The sequence below is a fragment of the Panthera onca genome, chromosome E2, assembly GCF_046562875.1.
Source record: "Panthera onca isolate mPanOnc1 chromosome E2, mPanOnc1 haplotype 2, whole genome shotgun sequence".
Classification (NCBI taxonomy): Eukaryota; Metazoa; Chordata; class Mammalia; order Carnivora; family Felidae; genus Panthera; species Panthera onca.
In genome coordinates, this window is record NC_138353.1 from 31,241,315 (window position 1) to 31,263,978 (window position 22,664).

Consider the following 22,664-nt stretch of genomic DNA (forward strand, 5'->3'; position numbering starts at 1 on the left):
TGGGTAGTATTGACATTTTAACAATATTTATTCTTCCAATCCATGAGCATGGAATGTTTTTCCATTTCTTTGTATCTTCTTCAATTTCCTTCATAAGCTTTCTATAGTTTTCAGCATACAGATCTTTTACATTTTTGGTTAGGTTTATTCCTAGCTATTTTATGATTCGTGGTGCAGTTGTGAATGGGATCAGTTTCTTTATTTGTCTTTCTGTTGTTTCATTATTAGTGTATATGAATGCAACTGATTTCTGTACATTAATTTTGTATCCTGCAAGCTTGCTGAATTCATATATCAGTTCTAGCAGACTTTTGGTGGAGTCTTTCGGGTTTTCCATGTATAGTATCATGTCATCTGCAAAAAGTGAAAGCTTGACTTCATCTTTGCCAATTTGGATGCCTTTGATTTCCTTTTGTTGTCTGATTGCTGAAGCTAGCACTTCCAACACTATGTTAAACAACAGCGGTAAGAGTGGACATCCCTGTTGTGTTCCTGATCTCGGGGAAAGCTCTCAGTTTTTCCCCATTGAGGATGATATTAGCTGTGGGCTTTTCATAAATGGCTTTTATGATGTTTAAGTATGTTCCTTCTATCCCGACTTTCTCGAAGGTTTTTATTAAGAAAGGATGCTGAATTTTGTCAAATGCTTTTTCTGCATCAATTGACAGGATCATATGGTTCTTATCTTTTCTTTTATTAATGTGATGTATCACATTGATTTGCGAATATTGAACCAGCCCTGTAGCCCAGGAATGAATCCCACTTGATCAGGGTGAATAATTCTTTTTATATGCTGTTGAATTCGATTTGCTCATATCTTGTTGAGAATTTTTGCATCCATATTCATCAGGGATATTGGCCCGTAGTTCTCTTTTTTTGCTGGGTCTCTGTCTGGTTTGGGAATCAAAGTAATGCTGGCTTCATAGAATGAGTCTGGAAGTTTTCCTTCCCTTTCTGTTTTTTGGAACAGCTTGAGAAGGATAGGTATTATCTCTGCTTTAAATGTCTGGTAGAATTCCCCAGGGAAGCCATCTGGTCCTGGACTCTTATTTGTTGGGAGATTTTTGATAACTGATTCAATTTCTTCACTGGTTATGGGTCTGTTCAAATTTTCTATTTCTTCCTGTTTGAGTTTTGGAAGTGTGTGGGTGCTTTGGAATTTGTCCATTTCTTCCAGGTTGTCCAGTTTGATGGCATAAAATGTTTCATAGTGTTCCCTGATAATTGCCTGTATTTCTGAGGGACTGGTTGTAATAATTCCATTTTTTATTCATGATTTTATCTATTTGGGTCCTCTTCCTTTTCTTTTTGAGAAGCCTGGCTAGAGGTTTATCAATTTTGTTTATTTTTTCAAAAAACCAACTCTTGGTTTCATTGATCTGCTCTACTGTTGTTTTAGATTCTATATTGTTTATTTCTGCTCTGATCTTTATTACTTCTCTTCTGCTGCTGGGTTTGGGATGTCTTTGGTGTTCTGCTTCTATTTCCTTTAGGCGTGCTGTTAGATTTTGTATTTGGGAGTTTTCTTGTTTCTTGAGATAGGCCTGGATTGCAATGTATTATCCTCTGAGGACTGCCTTTGCTGCATCCCAAAGTGTTTGGATTGTTGTATTTTCATTTTCATTTGTTTCCATGTATTTTTTAATTTCTTCTCTAATTGCCTGGTTGACCCATTCATTCTTTAGTAGGGTGTTGTTTAACTTCCATGCTTTTGGAGGTTTTCCAGACTTTTTCTTGTGGCCGATTTCAAGTTTCATAGCTTTTTTCAAGCCCAGCGATTAATTTTATGAGTATTATTCTAAATTCTTGTTCCATTATATTGGTTAAATCAGTTTTGATCAATTCGTTAGCTGTTGCTGCTTCCTGGAGTTTCTTTTGAGGAGAATTCTTCCGTTTCGTCATTTTGGCTGGTTTTCTGTCCCTTATGCATTTTAAAAGGTTGTGTGCTCTGCACCTGCGAGCACTGCTATATTAAAGGAGGGTCATATGCTGTCCAGGGTCTGGCCCTTCAGGAGGTGTTTTTTTGGGGATTGTTATGTGCTCTCTGTTGTTGTGACTTTGGTTATTTTATTACCCTACTCGTAGTAATATTTTGTACCCTGCACCAGGTGTGCTTTGATTTGTTCTTTGGAGTAGCCCTTGTAAACGAAAACAGATGGACAAACAGGAGACAAAATATTAATTGATTTTCACATATTGAGCCAGCCTTGCATATGTGGATACATTTCAGTTGGTTGTGGCATATAAGTGTATAAGATATATATAAAAGTATATAAAATATACATTGTTGGATTCTATTTTCTAATACTGTATTTTTTGAGGATTTTTGCATCCATGTTCTTGAGAATATTGATTTGTAGTTTTCTTTTCTTGTAATATCTGTCTGCTTTTGGTATTAGGGTTTCGCTGGTCTCATAGCATGAATTAGGAAGTCTTCCTTCCACTTTTTTCTTCTGGAAGAGTCTGTAAAGAATAGGCATAGTTTCTTCCTTAAATGGTTGGTAGAATTCACCAGTGAACCCATCTAGGCTTGGAGCTTTCTGTGTAGGAAGGTTAGTAATTTTGATTCATTCTTTAGTACAAATAGGCCTATTCAGATTGTCGTTTTCTTATGTGAGTTTTGGAAGATTTAGTCTTTCAAAGGAATTGGTCTGTTTCATCTCTGTTATCAAATTTGTGGGCATAGAGCTATACATAGTATTACTTTATTAGCCTTTTAATGTCCATATGATCTGTAGTGATGTTCCCTTTCTTGTTTCTGGTATTAATAATTTGTGTTTTTCCTCTTTTGTTCTTAGTCTGGACAGAGGCTTATTGATTTTATTGATCTTTTCAGAGAAACCAGCTTTGTTTCATTGACTTTCTCTGTTAGTTTTCTGTTTTTGATTTCCTTGATTTCTATTCTAATTATTTTTTTCTTTTTATTTGAGATTTAATTTGCTCTCCATTTTCTAAATTCCCAAGGTTGAAGCTTTTATTACTGAGTTTGGATCTTTCCTTTGTAATATATGCATTCAGTGTATTAAATTTTCCTCTTTGAAGTGCTTTTGTTGTATCCCACAAATTTTGATGTTGTATTTTCATTTTTATTTAGTTAAAAATACTTTAAAATTTCTCTTGAGATTTCTTCTTTGGCCATGTAAGTTAGAAGTATGCTGCTTAATCTCTTAAGTATTTTGGGATTTTCCAGCTGTCTTTATGGTACTGATTTCTAGTTTAATTCTTATGGTCTGAGAGCAGATATTGTATGATTTCTATTCTTTTAAATTTTGGTGTGTGTGTGTGTGTGTATGTGTGTGTGTGTGTGTGTGTGTGTGTATGTGTTGTGTCCAGAATGTGATCTCTCTTGGTGAATGTTCCATATGAGCTTGAGAAGAATGTGTATTCAGCTCTTGTTGGATGAGGTAGTCTGTAGATGTCAGTTATATCCAGTTGATTGATGGTATTCTTGAGTTCACCTGTGTCCTTACTGATTCTATGCCTGATGGATCTTTCTGTTTCTGATAGGGGGTGTTAAAGTCTCCAACTGTATTAGTGGATTTGTCTATTTCTCCTTTCTATTCTATTAGATTTACTTCACATAATTTGACTCTGTCTTATAAGGCAAATACACATTAAGGATTGTTGTATCTTCCTGGAGGATTGACTCCTTTATGTAATGCCCTCTTATTCCTGATAATTTCCTTGTTTTGACGTCTACTCTGTCTGAAATTCATATAGGTACTCCAGCTTTGTTTTGATTAGTGTTAACATAGAATATTTTTTTCTCCATCCCTTTACTTTTAATCTGTATGTGTCTTTATACTTAAGTGAATTTCCTGTGGACAACGTATAATTGGGTTTTGTTTTTGCATCCACTCTGATAATCTCAGTCTTTTAATTGGTGTACTTACTCCATTGACATTGAGAATTATTATTGATATAATTTATTTATTTTTTTAATGTTTATATATTTTTGAGAGAGAGCGCAAGTGAGGAGGGGCAGAGGGAGAGGGAGACAGAATCTGAAGCAGGCTCTAGGCTCTGAGCTGTCAGCACAAAGCCCAATGCAGGGCTGAAACCCATGAACCATGAGATGATAACCTAAGCTGAAGTTGGACACTCAATCAACTGAGCCACCCAGGCGACCCTAATATAATTGATTTAATAGTTACCTTATTTGTTAATGTTTTCTGTTTGTTGCCCTTGTTCTTTGTTCTGATTTTTCTCTTTGGCCATCATTTCTTCAGATACATATTTTTTTCTATCATTCTCCCCCTTCTGAGAATCCAATTACATTTATGTTAAACTGATAAATAGTATCCCAGGTCATTGATGCCTTTTCAGTTACCTGTAGTCTTTTTTCTCTCGATGCTTCAGTTTTGGATGGTTTCTATTTCTGTGTATTCTAGGTCGCTGATTTTTTTTTTTTTTTTTTTTTTGCAGTGCCAGAAGTGCTGTTAATCTAATTCACTGTGGTTTTTTTTTTTAATTCCAAAGACTACATTTTTCATCTTTATAGCTTCATTTCATTTATTTCTATATATATGAAAGATATATATGTGAAAGAAAAGAAAGATATGTGTATTTCTTATATACACCTATATAATATATACCTATATATGCCTATATATCTTATATGTACCTATGTGTCATGTATGTCTTTCATTTCTCCTCTCCTACTTTTTTTTTTATAGGGTTTTACTCTTAAGTCATCTCTACACCCAACGTGGGGCTCGGACTTACAACCCTGAGATTGAGAATCGCATGCTCTGCCAACTAAGCTAGCCAGGCACCCCTCTTCTCTGTTACTTTTTGAATGGATGCCGGATATTGTGAAGTTTGTTTGGTGTCTGATTTTGTTAAATTCTTTTCAGTAGCGTTGGACTTTGCTCTAGTGACTAATTAACTTATTTGGAATAACTTGAATCATTTGGAGGCTTGCTTTTAAGCTGTCAAGCGGATCTTTGACACAGAACTAATATAGCCCTGCTACTAAGGTGATGCTTCTCCAAGGACTCTATCCATTCTCTCACGTAGCAGGAGCCATTCTAGCTGCTGAGAACACAAAACCTCCCCAGCCCTGTGTGAGCTCTGACATTTGTTCAGCCTATTGTCTGCTGCTGCTTCTTCTTCTGTCCTTGGGAAGTTTTCATTCACACACGCCCTTGTCAGTGCTCAGCCAGAGACTTGAAGGAACCCTTCGGCCGATGTCCGCTTGTTTTCTGTCCGTGCAGGTTCTTCTATTCCAGTGTTCTGTTGTACATATCCTCGTTGCCTTGGGCTTCCTAAGCTCCAGTTTCTGTCCTCGCAACTCAGCAAGAAGGAAAGCTGAAAACTCTGGGTTCTGTCTGACTCCCCACTCTCTATTCTGGTTTCGAAACTGTTCCGGGTAGTAAGCTAGGGCAATTTTAGGGCTCACCCATTTTATTTTTCTATCCCGGGGATTATATCTTTCTCTGTTTTCCAGTGTCAGAAACCTTTGTTTCCTAGTGTTGGTCCCTTTAATAGTTGCTTCGGGTAGGAAGGCAGACCTTCTCACTGTTCTTCCAGAATGTTCAGAAGCAGGAGCCCTTCAGTTGACATTTCACATTTCTGTTATTTTGTTTAGAAGTTAATTTTCCTGACACATAAGGGGTGTGGTGGTCTTTGTCTTTTAGTATAAATCATTGTGGGTCTTGGTATCTTGGTAAGAAGCCTCTGTTGCCTATCTGGGAAATCATACACTGCTGGGGAATAGTACTGTTCAGTTCTCTTTGTAATAGAGGGAGTGATGTCCTAAGCAGAGGTGATAGAGATTTTTTGCCTGACTTGTGGCATCATTTCTTAGAATATGCAGCAACTTGGCCATTGGTTTTCTTCCACTGCATGTGGTTTTAAGCTTATTTTTCAACTGATGAATTCACCACCTACTCCATTCTTGGGTTGTGAATCCATAGGCTTGAATTCTGTTCTGAGTGCCAAAACTTTGCAACTGCTGAGTTGGTTGGTTTTTTGCCTGGAAAATTGTTAGGGCAAAATTGATATTTTGATTGGGGAGAGAAAGAGGTAGATTTTCAGATGAAAGCTGTTCCACCCCAAATAATGTAAAAAAAAAAAATTGGCTTATTATCTAAAGGCATGGATAGAATTTGATGTATCATGAGAAAGAGGAAGTTCATAAATAGTAAACTTAGTGGTGGGAGGGCATCATAAGACCACACATAAATAGGGTAGCCATATGTACTGTTTGCTAAAGACCGTCCTGGTTTATACTTGTCGTCCTCGAATAATTAACATCCCCTTTTACTCTTGGGCATGTCATGGTTTTGATGTCTATCCGTAATACTTATGCACATACAAAGTCATCCCAGTTATAGCTAATGGTTTAAAGAATTCAAAGTAGGTGTTAATTCCTTGGCTGTTGTTGTTGAATAACGGATTTACTGTTTACGTTGTATTTTTGTTGAATGGTTTATGATAGTGACTAATAAATGTGTGTGTATGTATGCGTGTGTGTGTGTGGTTTTATTTTCTTTAATTTTTGGTATTTTTCCTACAGATGATCTCAATGCCACCCACCAACACTGCGTTTTGGCTGGTTTACCACCTCGATTTAGTTCCACCCACCGAGTGGCAGAGGTAAGTGTAAATAAAAATGTGTTTCAAACTTAATTGGATGTGACAGTAGTGGTTGGAATGAGCAATTTCACATAGAGTTTTGGAAGAGTAGTTGATAGGAAAATTGCTTCCATCGAACTTGACTTGAGCCTTTATTTACTTGCTTTTTCAGCTTTGGGTTGTGTTGGATACAGTTTTTAAAAACAGCGTACTCACAGCACGGGATAAGTGTATTTTGCTTCTTTGGGGTTATGTTTCTTGGAGAAGGTAAAACATCATCGGCAGGTGTTCCTAGTTAGAGATTTTCTGAGGGGTTTGTATCTGTCAAGGTCAAGGACAGGAGATGGCCAGCAGGAAATGGGGTGGATTTGTGTGCTTGTGCATGTGTTAGCTGTGACTGGCTCTGATGGTTGGGAATTTACATTTCCCTTAACTTTTCGGTCAGGCTTCTGGGCATGTGAATGTAAATTAAGGAGAAAGTTACAGTGTGCCAAGGAATTTCTGAGCTCCCCAGTTGTGTTCCTAACCCAGACTTTATTGCTCAATTCTGCCACCACTTGCAGTGGCTGATGGTCAGCTGATTAGACCAGTTCAGAATGGTAACCTAAGAGGTGAGGAAAAACTCTGAATAGTCACCCTGGGGTACTAAGTGATCAGTTAAGAAGGGTTCCATAGAGCAGGAGAATAATCATGAGAAGGACGACAAGTTGACCTTGTATCCAAACTTGTTATCTATGCTTTTGCTTTGTAGGTTGACTTTTCATCCTACCACAGGGGGATCAGGGTGCGAAGTTGGGCAGAAGGGATACAACAAAGTAGCAGGGAAACACACGCACAAGACCTTTTCAGTCCTGAGACTGAGTCTGCAAGGCAGTGGCACGTCTTTTGTTAAGTCCATAGCTTTTCTCGTGAACTGGTCACGTTGTTATGGGACAGAGAGGGCACAAGTGTCTACTCAATCAAGATGCCAGCCAGCCCATCAGACATTCTTTCCTGCCTTCCTCATGTCCCTTTCTCCTCTCTTCTATTCACTCAGCTAAATATTGGAGTGCCAAGGGGCACCTGAGTTGAGCCTCCGACTTCGGCTCAGGTCATGGTCTCGCAGCTCGTGAGTTCGAGCCCCGCGTCGGGCTCTGTGCTGACAGCTCGGAGCCTGGAGCCTGTTTCGGATTCTGTGTCTTCCCCTCTCTCTGCCCTTCCCCCGCTCATGCTCTGTCTCTCTCTGTCTCAAAAATAAATAAACATTAAAAAATAAACATTAAAAACATACATACGTACATACATACATACATACACACATATGTACATACTTGGGTGCCTGTTGTGCATTCAGCAGCATTCCAGGCTTGAGAGATGGAATCATCAGCATGACAACCCTGGCCACTACCTTTGTTGAACTTGCATGTGAGTCGGGGAGACAGATACCAAACAAAAAGACACACAGGTGCTTATCTTAGAGACCTAAAAGTAAGTTCTCTCAGGAAGTTGCGACGGCAGGACTGTCTGAGTGGAGGGAGGAACATAAGAATGAATGCGAGAATGAACGAATTTACTCTTTATTCGATGCTTTCCCTGTGCCAGGCTCTTGGCCAACTCTCAAGCCTGGGTGATTTAGGGATGCCGTTACCATTAGTAGAAATGGCAGTTGAAGACATTAGGGGAAGACGATAGTGCATTCAGTTTTGAACAGGCTGGGTTGGAGCTGCCCCGTGGAGCGGTCCAGCAGGCAAATGCAAATAAGGGACTAAAACTCTCCTCCTCCACCTCCTGCCATAAAAAAAGTCCGTACCTACACAGACCTCCAAAAGGGGCCTGCCAGAGTACGGTTTGCACAGTCCCCCTGCAGCCTTATTTCCTTTTTTCCAGGCAGACCAATTTTATTAGAGTAGCAGTGCTTTCAGAATATCCTGAGGTTTAGCATTTTCTGCTTAGTCACAGCTGTATTTGTATCTTCTCATTTTTAGGCAACATCGCCAGCGTTAATTCACTTTTAAATAGGGAGGTGGATATATATGGTAACGCTATTGGGAGAAAACCAGTATCTCAAATCTAGGTCTTTTATAATCTCTGCACTTCAGTTCAAGCCACAAGATATATTTTTTTTACTAATTAGACACATCCGATGTGAACGATGTGACTATCTTGCTTTCTGAAGTATAGATCAGGTCAGCAAACCGTGGCCCATGGGCCGTAAGATCTTGGGGCAACTGCTCAGCTCTGCCATTGTAACTCCAGAGAAGCCAGAAACTATATGGAATCAAAGGAGTGTGGCTGTGTTTCAATTCACATTTTATTTATAAACTCATCATTTTAAGGTGATTTTTTATTTCCGTGGAAAGTCAAAACTGCTGATGATCAATGCTGGTAAAGTTACAGTGAAACATACATTCATATAGTTCTGGAAGTTTTTCTAATTGGCATACTTTTTGGTGAACTATGTGGGGATGTGTTCAACTACCATAAAAATACTCATATTTTTGATCTCATAACACTATTTTTTTGGACTCAAACCTAGGAAACCATTCAAAAGATGTATATATGTATATGTATGTATGTATGTATGTATGTGTATGCGTATTTGTATGTATGTGTATATATTTATATGTGTATATATGTTTATATCTATATACATACAAAGATGTTTAGAGTGATTAAGAGTAGTGAAAAGTTGGGCAGAACTTCGGTGCCTTTGTAGCACATGACTCCTTAATTAAATTATCAGCTCAATGAGCAATCATTGAACATGGTAGTTTTGAATACTTACATACAGAGAAAAACAGAATATACACTGTTGTGTACTGACTGGTCACAACTGTGTGGACAAAGACTCACGTGCAATGAAAATAATAAAAATAGGGAAAGATGACAGGATCATGTTTTTATCTTACTTAGAAATTCTTATTTCATGATATATTATTGTTTTCAGTAATAAAAGAGGGAAAAGACTTTTTTTCTGACATGAAAGTTACATTGCTGTTTCCCTCGATAGAAGAGGGGAAAATCCATGCAGCATTATAGCCCTCACTTACTTTATAAAAATGTCTTCTTTCTTGTTTCACCTGTTGCAAACAAAATGATTTGCAATTTTCTGCCTATTCAAAATATGTAGGAAACAGACTGTCTTAAGGAAGCGATGTTCTGAAATTCGTTTTAGTTAATCGGAGAAGAAATCTATTTAGTTTTTTGGTTACATGTGACTAGATTATGTCTGATGGCTCTTGACCTTTATCTGATTTTAGTTTTCTTCCGGTTGGAACAGAAGAACTCCATTCTCCTGAATATCTTTTTTTTTTTTAAGTTTAAATTTTATATATCATTATATTTTGAATAGGTAGTTACTCAAATGGTTCAAAACCTAAAAAGAACCTAAGAATAAATAGTTTCAAGTCTCTCTCTTTCTTCTAAAGCCAACCAGCTCCTTCTCCCCAGAGGTACCCAGTGTCATCAGATTCTTAGTTTTCTTTCAGTGATGCCTAATACATATACAAGCAAATATGTGTTGATATTTTTTATACAAATAGTAGCCTACTCTATATACTATTCTGCACTTTGGTTTTAGTAAGCCTTGGTGATAACTGCTTATCAATATATAAGTCTTGGAGTAGACAATGATTTTTTTCCGATATGACACCACAAGAACAAACAACCAAAGAAAAAATAGATATATTGGGCCTCATCAAAGTTAAAAACTTTGATACTCCAAAAGGTTCCGTCAAGAAAGTGGAAAGAGATACTGCAGAATGTGAGAAAGTAGTTTCACATGACTTGTCTCACAAGGTATTCGTGTCTAGAATATATAAATAACGCTTACAACCATTAATTAAAGAGATACATAATCCAATATTTTTAAATGACAAAGGATGTGAATAGACATGTCTGCAAAGCAGGTCTACAAACGGCCAATAAACACATGAAAAGATGTTGAACATCATTAGTCATCAGGAAGATGCAAATGAAAACCCCAGTGAGATATCACTTCACACCCACTAGAATGGCGATGATTAAAATCACAGTAACAAGTACTGGGGAAGATGTGCAGACATTGGAACCCTCACGTGCTGCTGGAGGGAATATAAAATGGTTCAGCCACTTTGGACAACACGGCGACGCTTCCTCAGGATTTTCAATACCGTATGACCCAGCAGTTCCATACCCAAGAGAAATGAAAACTTCTACATGAATGTTCTTAGCAGCTTGATTCATAATAGCTGCTAAAAAAAAGGAAACATGAATGTTCTTGGTAGCTTGATTCATAATAGCTGCTAAAAAAAAGGTTGGCAGAAAGGGGAGGAGAAGACACAGAGTTTGTACAGGGGTGCAGAGTGTGTTTTGGGGAGATGACAAAAATATTCTAAAATTAGTTGTTAAAACGGTCACCTAGGGGAGCCTGGGTGGCTCTGTCAGTTACATGTCCGACTTCGGCTCAGGTCACAATCTCACAGTTCCTGAGTTCGAGCCCCGCCTGGGGCTCCGTGCTGACAGCCCGGAGCCTGGAGCCTGCTTCGGATTCTGTGTCTCCCTCTCTCTCTGCCCCTCCCCTGCGCACTCTGTCTCTCTCTCTCTCTCTCTTTGTCAAAATAAGTCAACGTTAAAAAAAAAATTAGAAACAAAACAAAACGGTTGCCTAACTGTGAATATACTAAAAACGATAAATTGTATGCTTTCAATGTGTGACTTCTATGACATGTGAATAATGTCTCAATAAAATTGTTCCCCCAACCTCTGCCAAAAAAATAGGCCTCATTGTGGGCTCTTTACAACAGATAAAGCTCTGTCCACCCAGGAAAAAAAAAAGTCCCCCATGTGGCTCCACCATAGTTTATTTAAGGGGTCCCCTTTTGATGGGAAATGCAGGTTGTTTCCAGTCTTTTGTCGGGATAAATGCATTGTAACCTCTCATGTAGGTCACTTGATACTTGGGAAAGTAAAGGTGTGAATACAACATGTTTATAGACAGAATGTCTTTTAATAAGAGGTTGTAGGAGTGGCTCAGGGACAAAAGTGAGTGGTGACTCAGCGCCCCTTTTTGTTTTTTCTAGGTAGCAAATTGGAGCTGCCTGCCGATGTGCTCCCGGCACTTTGAGGTCTTCATATTAAAATACATATTAGTCAGGCTTCTGTTTTTGTCACCGTAACTTTGTTTTTCCCAGGCTTATACGTGACACATTGCGTAAAATGGCGGTAGCCGCCCAACTGATTTTTATACCAGGGCACTAGAAGGTTCTAAGACATCTGTTTGAGTTATACGTATTCAAATAAAAACACTTGCGTGATACCTTTTCCTCACCGGGTCTAAAGGACATTTGTAGCTCTTTATCATTCTAGGAAATCACGTTGCCACCGTCCGCATCCTCTTTTTTTCTGACATACGTCATTCAGAGGAGGAGTTTGTCCATTTGACCTCTGCTTTTCTCCCACAGACACAGAGAGGGACGAACTAGCTATCTGCCCCTGCCCACACCAAGCTACCAAGTGAGGCCTTTGAACAAGCCCTGAGGGCATGAGCCATGTGTTCTCCATGATTAGAAGAACCTGTTCTACCAAGGACTTGCGGCCGTGAACTCTATGGTTTTTGCAGAAAAGGAAAATGAGTCCTTTGCCCTGTGCTTATAACTTCACTTTTTTGTGTGTGCCGTTACCGTTCCATTTTGTGGACCGCTGAACTGATCAGGCTGGTTACTTTTCTTTCCCATTGTGAGGTCCAGGGCACTTATACAATGAAGTCAGTGTCTTTGACGTATTGGTTAATTAGTGATTCGTCCAATAACTACTCACTAAGTTTCTTTTACATTTAGTACTTGGTTCTAGATGCTGCAATATGCGTAGAAATAAATATATAATAAGGGGCTCCTGGGTGGCTGAGTCAGTTAAGCATTCGAACTTTAGCTCAGGTCATGATTTTGTGAGCTCGAGTGCTGACAGCTCAGAGCCTGGAGCCTGCTTCCAATTCTGTGTCTCCCTCTCTCCCTGCCCTTCCCCTGCTCGCGCTTTCTCTGTCTCTCTCTCAAAAATAAATAAACGTTAAAAAAATGAAAAAAAAAAAAGAAATATACAATAAAAGTGTGTGTGTGTGTGTGTGTGTGTGTGTGTGTGCGTGTGTGTGTATACACACACATGGCTTTAGCCTCAGGGAGCCCACTGTTTTGAGATATAAGGCCCATATAATGAAAGAAAACCAGCCAGAAGAGTGGCCCAAGTGAGGCCAAGCTGGCAACACAGAGCCCAGTGAGCCGGCCACTATAGTATTTCTTAAGTTGAATAGGGGCTGAGCTGTGGGGGCAACAGGTGAACGTAATGGACAAGGGACAAATGTGGATACCCCTAGGACGAGTCGATGGTGAACTGGAATTTTGCTCCTCATCTTGATTGCTGGTTCTGTCTCTGCAGTGCTCCACCGGAACCTTGGATTATATCTTACAGCGCTGCCAGGTGGCTCTGCAGAATGTCCGTGACGGGGCAGACGGTGGTGATGTTTCTTTGAAATCCTTTGAGCCCGCGGTTCTAAAACAAGGAGAGGAAATCCACAATGAGGTGAGGACTTTCAGGAACCGGGAAACTGCCTGCAAGCTAACAAGTTGATCTGCCGTAATTTCATATGGGTATAAGACCTGAAATTCCTCAGTGAGAGATAAAGAATAGTTTATTACTTACAACGATAGCAGCAGCTGGAGTATCAGCATTTTTGTGCCAGTTGTACAAGCCTCTCTTTCCACGGGGCAGCACAGAGCAGGCCCGGTTACATATGCACCTGCAAGGGTTGGGTTATAGGAGAAGAACAAAGGGAACCCGAATCTCTTATAATAGGCAGTAAGCATGGCTGACATTTGTTCCAAACAAGACACCGTCTTTATCCTCCAAGTCTGTTAGCATCCCTGCCCGTTGTTCTGGAGATGAGCTATATCTTCCAAGGCTGTTCTCTATACCAACCATTCTTGCTGAGATAGAGGGAAGTCAGTATCTTGCTCACAGGTGCACAGAAGCACAAGACCCATGAAGAATGGTCTTTCTGCAAGGACCAAAGGGAAGGGTGGGCGGACCCCAGGAGCAAGTGTCCGTACCTCGCTTTTTGTTTACAGAATGAGGTGTGGGTCTGCAGTCTGTGAGACCAGCAGCTCTGGATCCCACCAGCCAATGTTCCACCAATTGTGCTGCTCTCAGGAACACCCTCTCAGCTTTTTGCTTTATCTTTGGACTGTGCGTATTGTTGTCTACTTAATACTTCTAAAAACTCGGCTCATTTTTATGTAAATAAATTTTCTTTGAAAAGGAAGCTTTGTATTACCACTTTAAGAAGCGAGCCAGTATCACTAGCCAAAAGAAAAAGGAACCAGAGAGATCTCGCCAGTGTAAACAGAGCAGTGTTACTACCTTCCAGCAGATTCTCTCGCTGGGAGAAGGCTCTGAGCCTGAAGTCTCCATTATTCATGGGAAGCAGGGAGAGCAGCCTACAACTCCTGTGTTTTCTAACAGTCATTGAATTCGACGTTGAAAATGGATGAATTTTGTGGCAGGCAAATTAGATCTCAAAACAAAAAAAAACTTTAAAAGGAAAAAAGAGGTTCCCGAGTCATGGAGAATTGTTGAAGGTTATCACCAACCCGAGACTCTCTCTTTGTTCGGATTGGAAGGATCGGCGGAGAATTTGGAACACAAAAATGTTCTCTTTCATCCTTCCAGCAAGTAATTACTGATTGCGTGCCTGGCACTCTTCTGTGTGCTTTAGGATGTAAAGTTTACGGTAGTTTACGAGAGTAAACTAGGCATCCTAGGCCAGGGAGAGGACAGATAATAAACTTAATACACCTGCTCATCATATAGTAGGTTCTTGAGATAACTAGAAAACATCCCCACTGAGAAGATGTGCTGTGAGCAGGGACTTGAAAGAGATGAGGAGGAAGCCACGTAGATATCTGGGGAACAGTATTTCGGGTGGAGGGACAAACTGCCACAAAGACTGTGAGGTAGGAAAATGCCTGGTGTTTCCAGACGAGGTAAGGGACAGTCTAGTTCAAATGGCAGGAGCAAGGCTGTGAGTTCGAGGACATGAGGTCACAGAGGTGGTTCTAGGGGCCTGGGGAATAGCACATTGTATCAGTCCTTGGAGCTCCCCATGAGGACAACCACTTTCCTGTTTACTCAGAGGGAAGTGGGGAGCCACTGAGGGCTTTGGAGCAGAGGAGAAACCATGTCTGCTCCCACGAGGTCATACAGTGTCTTTAAAGAGATATTTAGGATCTTGCGAACTGCCCCATACCTTGTGAAACATTGCCACCATCTCTGGAACAAAAGGCAAAGAAATTCTTCCTTTCAAGGAAAGAATAACCACTTCTAATGCTAATAAGCTGCACTCAGGACTGACTTTCTTCCCTTCCCTGTACCTGATAAGTGCCCCATTTTCTCTCCTATCTGTCCTTAAGTAGAGACACTGCTGATAGCTAGAACCTCAAGAAAGATAAGCGTTTTATGGGCCCGGATGACCTCACTGAATTAGACTTGGGAGCAAAGTTATGTCTTCCTCCATATTTGCAGTAAAGAAATTCTGGTCTGTAGTAAAGAAATTCCGATTTTTTCCTTCTCTACAAACCTTGCAATGTCAGGATTGTGCTCTTTTCAACACTCAACATGAGTTATTCCCTGCGCCGCCACCAACCCCCCCCCCCCCCGCCCCGCCATATTGGTCTTCTGCGACTGGCCGAGATGTTTTGTTATCATCAACGGGCGGGGGAAATCTGTAAAATCACACTGTTTATCTAATAGTAGAATATTGTCATCTGAGCCTGGTAGCTTCAGCAAGTGACTGGCTGCTTTTGACACTGTATACCTTAGCGAAGTGGGATAGACGTGTATCAGAAGCCTTAGCCCCCTGAAGCTAGTCTAGAAATCGAAGGCAGAGAGAGATCATGAATCTAAATATGGTGTGTGCTCACCTTGCCCAGCCCCCCAGTCTTTGATTCTTCAAGGCCACCTCCTTCATATGAATTCCATATGCCAAAGCACGTTATCATATACTGTTTTTTGGCCCTACGTGCTGGCTTGGGATCGAGCACTGACATGATCACTTTCTACCATGTCCTGTTGTGAAACAATAGCATCATACGTGGTCCATGATCGTTCCCCCTGGGTTCTTTATTGTTCGATTTCCTCTATCTTAAAGGCCATGTGCTTTTGCTGCACCAATTACAGGATGAAGCCCTGGGTTTTATGTGTTGCGGGCCTTCAGGCTCTGTGGGTGTAGATGTGGCTTGTTTCCTTTAGATGGTTTCTAACTAAGCAGTTTGGGAACTGTGGGGAATAGACCTGAGTACCTTTAGAAGGTATTTTTTTTCCTAACTAAAGATGCTTAGCAAAGGTTTTTGTTCACTGATAAGCAGAACCCTCCTGCATGTTATTATGCTGTTTTCCTTCTTGAAAATGGTTTGGTCTGGGGCACCTGGGTGGCTCAGCTGGTTAAGCGTCCGATTTCAGCTCAGGTCATGATCTCACGGTTCGTGAGTTCAAGCCCCACGTCGGGCTCTGTGCCGACAGCTCAGAGCCTGGAGCCTGCTTCGCATTCTGCGTCTCCCTCTCTCTCTCTGCCCATGCTCTGTCTCTCTGTCTCTCTCTCAAAAATAAATAAACATTAAAAAAAAAAAATGGTTTGGTCTGGTCAGACCTGCATCTTCCTCGGAGTTCCTGGGAAAGAGCCTTCATGGGGTAGCTCTTAGTAGATTGGACATTAGCATCTCTCCCTCATCTAACATCTTGCTCAGTGAAATAACTTATTTCAGGTGTTGTGGTGAGACATTAACCCCAGCGGGCATGTTCACGCATCCCCTGAGGGACCTGCGTGAGCTGAGCTGGGACCAAATCAAGAGCCCCCCACTGACTTGGCAGAGAAAAGTAGATGACAGTTGCCTACCTGTGGAAGTGATGGAGGCGTTTACAATGAATGGTGAGGTAGCGTCTCATAAGTCACGATTTTGAACTTTGCTGTTGAATGCCTGAGGTTTCAGGTAGGTGGGTGGATTCCGTTTCTTCTTCCCCTTCAGACTTTTCCTAGACATTTTTAGGGGAAAAGTTTTTCTTGACTGATCTTCTCTGAGACCGTTCCAGGTACAGATTAGTTAAGAGGGTGATGAAGGACAGTTGTCCCAGCAGTCCCTGTTGTGAAACGGACACTATTGTGAGCATGTTTTCATTTTTCACTGATGATTGAGAAGGCCCTTCAGGAACCTGCAAGGCCTCTAGGTTGTCAGTAGGCCTTGGCTAATTGCTCATCTTTGTATTGTAGCTGCTCAAAAGATTGAATAATTGTGAATTTCCTTGAAGGGCCTGTCCAGAAGGTGGGAGTTTGGTGTCTAAGCATCGTGAGCTCTGAGAGAACCTCAAAAGAGTTGCTATGTGTTGTCTCCTTGACGCTCCCATCTCTGGGGGTCTGCATCACCCGTGGAGTGTTCGTGGCCCCAAGGCAGCCATTACCCTCCTCAGGGTTTGTCTCTAGGTTCTGCTCTGATAGTTCTGAGCTTCCCGGTGCGGGGAGGGAGAGAACCCTGGGTGCACCCTGGAGAAGGGATGAAGACCCTACTCCTTTCATGCTTAGAACTTTATTGGTCAGTCACTATGGTTGACCTTTGATTGTTTTTCCAACCCCAGAAGCGATAAGGCTTCCATTCTATTCCGAGTCCTGACGCTTCAGCTTTCGTGGGGTATCCGCCCTGCAGCTTTCTTTTCTTAACCCCGCGGTTTAGGGAAAAAAAAATAAAAATAACTTTTTCTTGTTTGTTTGTTTGTTTTTGTAACTCAAACTCTGAATCAAATGGCTGGAAGTATTCTATGCTTCCTTAATTAATTTTAAGGAAGCAGCCAACGACGTCTGTTGGCAGTGGGGGAAATGGCGAGGGTGACATTTGTTTAAAATCCTGTAATGTTTTTTTTTTTTGCCCACAACATTGAAATGAAAAAGTCAGGTTATGGAACCGAATAAAATACATGCCAGTGGATTTGATGCCCAGAAAGATTGTATCTCATGGGAAGTACTTCAACTCATGAATAAAACTCTGCCGGGAGTAAGTGCTCAGCGTTGAACTTTACTGACTGGCCTCTCTGGAAGGGGGGTGGCCATGAATTGACATGGATGTTAAAACTTTTCTTGCTAAGAAAATTTTATCACGTTGTGAGATCCTTGGGGACAATAAGTTGTAGGCCTTGTTCAGTTTGCTTTCTTAGCATCTGACAAGTGCCTGGCATATAGTAGCCCATTCATTATTAACTCACTAGTCCTCACTCTAAATCTATGTGGTTATTATGTGATTGTCTTTATTTTACGGGTGACATAGCCATTTGGTACTGGAGTCCAAGTTTGAACTGGCTCCAGGGCCCTTATTCTTTTTTTTTAAAATTTTTTACAAAGTTTATTTATGTAATATTTTTTGAGAGAGAGAGAGAGTGAGCAGAGTAGAGGCAGAGAGAGAGGGAAAGAGAGAGAATCCCAAGCAGGCCCCACGCTGTCAGCGCAGAGCCCGACGCAGGGCTCAAACAAACCATGAGATCATGACCTGGGCTCGAATCAAGAGTCGGACACTTAACCAACTGAGCCACCCAGGCGCCCCGCTTCCTTATTCTTAATCATGGCACCGTCTGCTTCAACTGATAGCTGGGCACCTAAGGAGGAAGCTGAAGTCCTGATTTATTAAAATGGATGGGGTCCTCCTTTGCATTCTCGTCTCATAGCAGAGTCTCCAGGTATGCCCCTCTCCTTCCTTCTGCGGCTTTAATTTACTGAAATCTAGACCCTAGTGTACCCCAATAGGTTGAATAAACTAATTACATATGCTGATCTGTTTTATTTCTTGGGATACCACGATTGCCAGGGCTTATAAGTTTTGTCTTCACCAATGAAAATAACCAGCCCCCAGATAAGAAAACCTTTTGAAATCTTTGCAGCTTGCCCTGACATCGGGCGTGATGCTTTGCTAATAGGCTGTTCCCATAATGGGAACCAATTTCACACAAAATCTATTAAATAGAACTCTTCTTGTAGTGAGTAATATGAAACCTGCATCTTCAGAGAAGTTGAACTGCCCTGTGTTCGCTCTCCTCTCAAAGCAGTGTGGTTTACTGCTGTTACCAACTGTCTCTAAATACCACAGATAAGTTTCGGCAGCTATTGTCTTAATATTGTCCACATTCCTTTTTTTTTTTTTTTTCTGTTTAAACAGCTTTAACTGAAATCAGTTCTACATATCAAACAAACATTTAGTTAATGTAAACTGAAACCCTTTCATATGACTGGGTGTTCTCAGGTTAGTTATTTGAGCCATTTTCACCATTGGTAAATCTTCACAAGTTGCTTTTGTTTGCCTCGCGAAAGTTCAATATGGATAAATACAGAAATTCTTTGTGGTAACAGGTAAAGGTTGTACTAGTTGGACTGTCTAGGGAACACGATTACCGTAGCAAAAGTCAGACGACCCAACATTAACCTCTAAGCTGTGAAAGCTCAACATTTCTTTAGAGGGCAGAGGTCAGAAGAGTTGTGGGGATAAATAGAGTTGTACGTTGACAGTAAAATTTGATTAAAAAAAATTTTGTTAACGTTTATTTATTTTTGAGACAGAGAGAGACAGAGCATGAATGGGGGAGGGGCCGAGAGAGAGGGAGACAAAGAATCTGAAACAGGCTCCAGGCTCTGAGCTGTCAGCACAGAGCCCGACACAGGGCTCGAACTCACAGACCGTGAGATCATGACCTGAGCCGAAGTCGGACGCCCAACCGACTGAACCACCTAGGTGCCCCTGTAAAATTTGATTTTTCAAGGTGAAGATAAGTTTTAGAAGATTTGGAAAGTGGATAGAAAACAATTTCTTACCCTTCCAAAGCTTTACTCAGCCTCTCCTCTACATACATTGGGGTTATTTCATTTGCAAGGGACAAAAAAAACCTCAACCTGAATTGGCTTAAGTATAAAAGGCTTCTGGGACTCCTGGGTGGCCCAGTTGGTTAGGCATCCGACTTCAGCTTAGGTCACGATCTCGCGGTTTGTGAGTTCGAGCCCTGCGTTGCGCTCTGTGCTGACAGCTTAGAGCCTGGAATCTGCTTCAGATTCTGTGTCTCCCCCTCTCTCTGCCCCTCCCCTGCTTGCACTGTCTCTCTCTCTCTCTCTCTCTCTGTCTCTTTCTTTCTCAAAAATAATAAATAAGCCTTAAAGAAAATGTAAATAGGTTTAAAAAATAAATAAATAAATAAATAAATAAATAAATAAATAAATAAATAAACAAACAAAAGACTTCAGGAATAGCTTGGTCAAGAGCCAGGTGGTATCACCAGCACCTGGTTTTTATCTTTTTATCTTGCAGTTGCTTCCTACTGGGTTGTCTCCATTTTTCCCATTTGGTCGTGACATGGATATAGAATGCTTTTCCTGGATCTTCTCATGGGATCTAGACTTAACTGTGATTGAACATACCGCAATTGTCTCCATACCCAGTTCTGTGACTAGAGAGATGTGGGGCGCTGATTGGCTGACACTTGGGTCACACACTGCATCCCTGGTGTTGGGGCTGGAGATCTACCCGGACCACGTGGACTGAGACTGGGGAAGGGGGTCGGTTACCAAGTGAATAGTGAGGTTTTGCTAGAATAGAAGGAGGAATGTTAAGGAGGCAAATAATAACCATAATAATAACCATATAGGTTCATAGGAAGGAAAAGCAATTGTTAATGCCTTCACTGTTCTTTCTACCTATTGACATGTGCCCTGACTTGAAAAGTAACAATTTGAATGGCTGTAGGTTTAATGGATGCCCCATAATTAACTTTGCATTGTTTAGTTATAAGGGCTAGGACTCTCACCAGCTCCTCCTGGTCCATGGTAAATTCTGTATTTATTTTAAATCTAAGAGATCTTGAAATTGGCTGTCTCATAATATATGTCTGTTTTGCTCTAAATATCAGTGTTTAATAAAGATGTTTAATAAAGATATATTTTGATTCTATCTTCCCTGTCCCACATTGAGCAGGCTGCTGTATACTTCAGGATCTCAGTATTTGTGTTTTGTCTTGCCTTTTTGTAAAATTTATTTATTTATTTATTTATTTATTTATTTATTTAGAGAGGTAGAGGGTGCAAGTGAACCAGGGGCAGAGAGAGAGAGAGAGAGAGAGAGAGAGAAAGAGAGAGAGAGAGAGAATCCCACACGAGGGGCGGGGAGGGGTGGGGGAGAGAGAAATGGGGCTCACCCGGGGCTCGAGCTCACCCCGATGCGGGACCCAAACTCACGAACCATGAGATCATGACCTGAGCTGAAGTCCGACGCTTAACTGACTGAGCCACCCAGGAGCCCCTTACGACTGCTTTTCTCTTGGCTTTGCAGAAATGCTCTGGAGACTCCCCAAGTTCTACTGGAAACCAGTTAGGCTGAGCTTTTCTCACCCTGTGGCGATTAAGTTACTGGAGGAGAATCGGGTGACAGTGTTGTCCTTGATTGTCCCTCATGAAGGCATTGTAACAACTGCCTTCTCTTTATGGCCCACAGGTTGAGTTCGAGTGGCTGAGACAGTTTTGGTTTCAAGGCAACCGATACAGAAAATGCAGTGATTGGTGGTGTCAGCCCATGGCCCAACTGGAAGAACTGTGGAAGAAGATGGAAGGTGTGGTAAGTACCTGAGGTCCGGGGCCACATTTTCTGGGACGCCGGGCTGTGTGACCCCTCTGCTGCCTCATTTGCATAGGCAAATACATAATTCATTATCCCAAATTATTGAGTTAGGTAACTGTTCGCCAGGAACAGCCAGGATTTTGCCAGGACAAGCTCCCTTGAGTTCAGTGGGCGTTTTCTTGAGTATTTCCCACATATACGGCACCATGCCGGACGCACGGTAGGAAGTGACGAGGAGGGAACCACGATGGAACGGTAAGATTTAAAATGCCTTTGCATTTTTAGATGCACCGGGCACTGTTCTAAGGGCTTTCCCTGTATTAACTTCTAAAGTTCGTACAGCAGCCCTACGAGGTGTAGAAACCCTTATGAGCCTTAATTTATAGATGTGAAAACTGAGACATTGAGAAATTAGGTGCCTCGCCCAAGGTCACAGAGTAAGCAGCAGAGCAAGATGGAGACCCTGGCAGTCTGGCTCTGTAGCTTAACTGCTGCATTCAGTTTAACAAGGAGAGAGACATGAATATAGCCAGGTGTTACATTAGCTAAAATGAAAGCCTGTAATAGAGATTAAAAAAAAAAAAAAAAAAAAATCACAGGCCAGAGGAGGGAGTATTAAATTCAGGCCACTGGACCAGGACTGTTGTGAAACAGCAGATGTTGCCTTTGGGGACTTTGGATGGGGAGGCGTAGGGTCAGATAGGGCATTGGGAGAGGAGCATTAGGCTCCAGGAACTGTACAAACGAGACTGGAAATGGGGCAGTCCAGCGCGGCCAGAGCAAGGGATCGGGGTGGGGGGGGGGGTGGGAGGGGGGAGTCAGAAGCATAGCTGGAAGGCGAAATTGAGGCCACTTGCCAGTTTTGAATTAAGTCTCAATTTAAATAATAGCAGTAATGGCAGACCCTTATCTGATACTTATTAAGGACCAGGCACTATTCTGAATGTTTTATGTATCACTTATGTAACTTTTACGGCAACCCCATAAAGTAGGTATGATGGTTCTCCATTTCATAAACCAGGAGACTGAGCCACAAAAGGTTTCCATAACTTCCTCAAGATCACACGGCTCATAAGCGGGGGAACGGGGATTTGAACCCAGGAAGGCTGGCTCTAGGGTCACGCCCTTCACTGCCTCGCTGCTCTGCCTCCAGACCGTTGAACTTGAAATGTAGTGGAAAAGTGGTAAAAGCCTGCTGCACCCTGGAGGTGGTGCCCGCACAGACTCAGACTTGTTCTGGAAACAAGGATCCGATCTGCGCAAGTGGGGAGCTGTGGCCAACCTCTGTTATAAAACCGAGGTTTTATAATGAAAATACCAAGTCACCACCCTGGAGGGGTCTTAGTTTGAAAGTCCAGGTCGGAATCTGGACCCTAGCTTTCCAGACATCTCTTCGGATGTTTAAATCATGCCTTTCGATGGATCTGTGTCTGAGGAAGGAATGTTAAT

The 22,664-nt window shown here is 41.4% G+C and overlaps 1 protein-coding gene across 4 annotated transcripts in view; it reads left to right on the top strand.

Moving 5' to 3' along the window:
• Nucleotides 1–22,664, top strand: part of FTO (FTO alpha-ketoglutarate dependent dioxygenase) — a 389,551-nt gene that overhangs the window by 167,910 nt on the left and 198,977 nt on the right. For all 4 annotated transcript variants that reach the window (XR_009615364.3, XM_060650765.3, XM_060650769.3 and 1 more), the window contains exons 5-7: nt 6,521–6,600; nt 12,967–13,110; nt 21,093–21,212. Coding sequence is in view for 3 of the 4 variants with exons in the window: in XM_060650765.3 (XP_060506748.3) it covers nt 6,521–6,600; nt 12,967–13,110; nt 21,093–21,212 (344 nt within the window). In the remaining variant the exon portion in view is untranslated. The remainder of the gene's footprint in view (nt 1–6,520; nt 6,601–12,966; nt 13,111–21,092; nt 21,213–22,664) is intronic.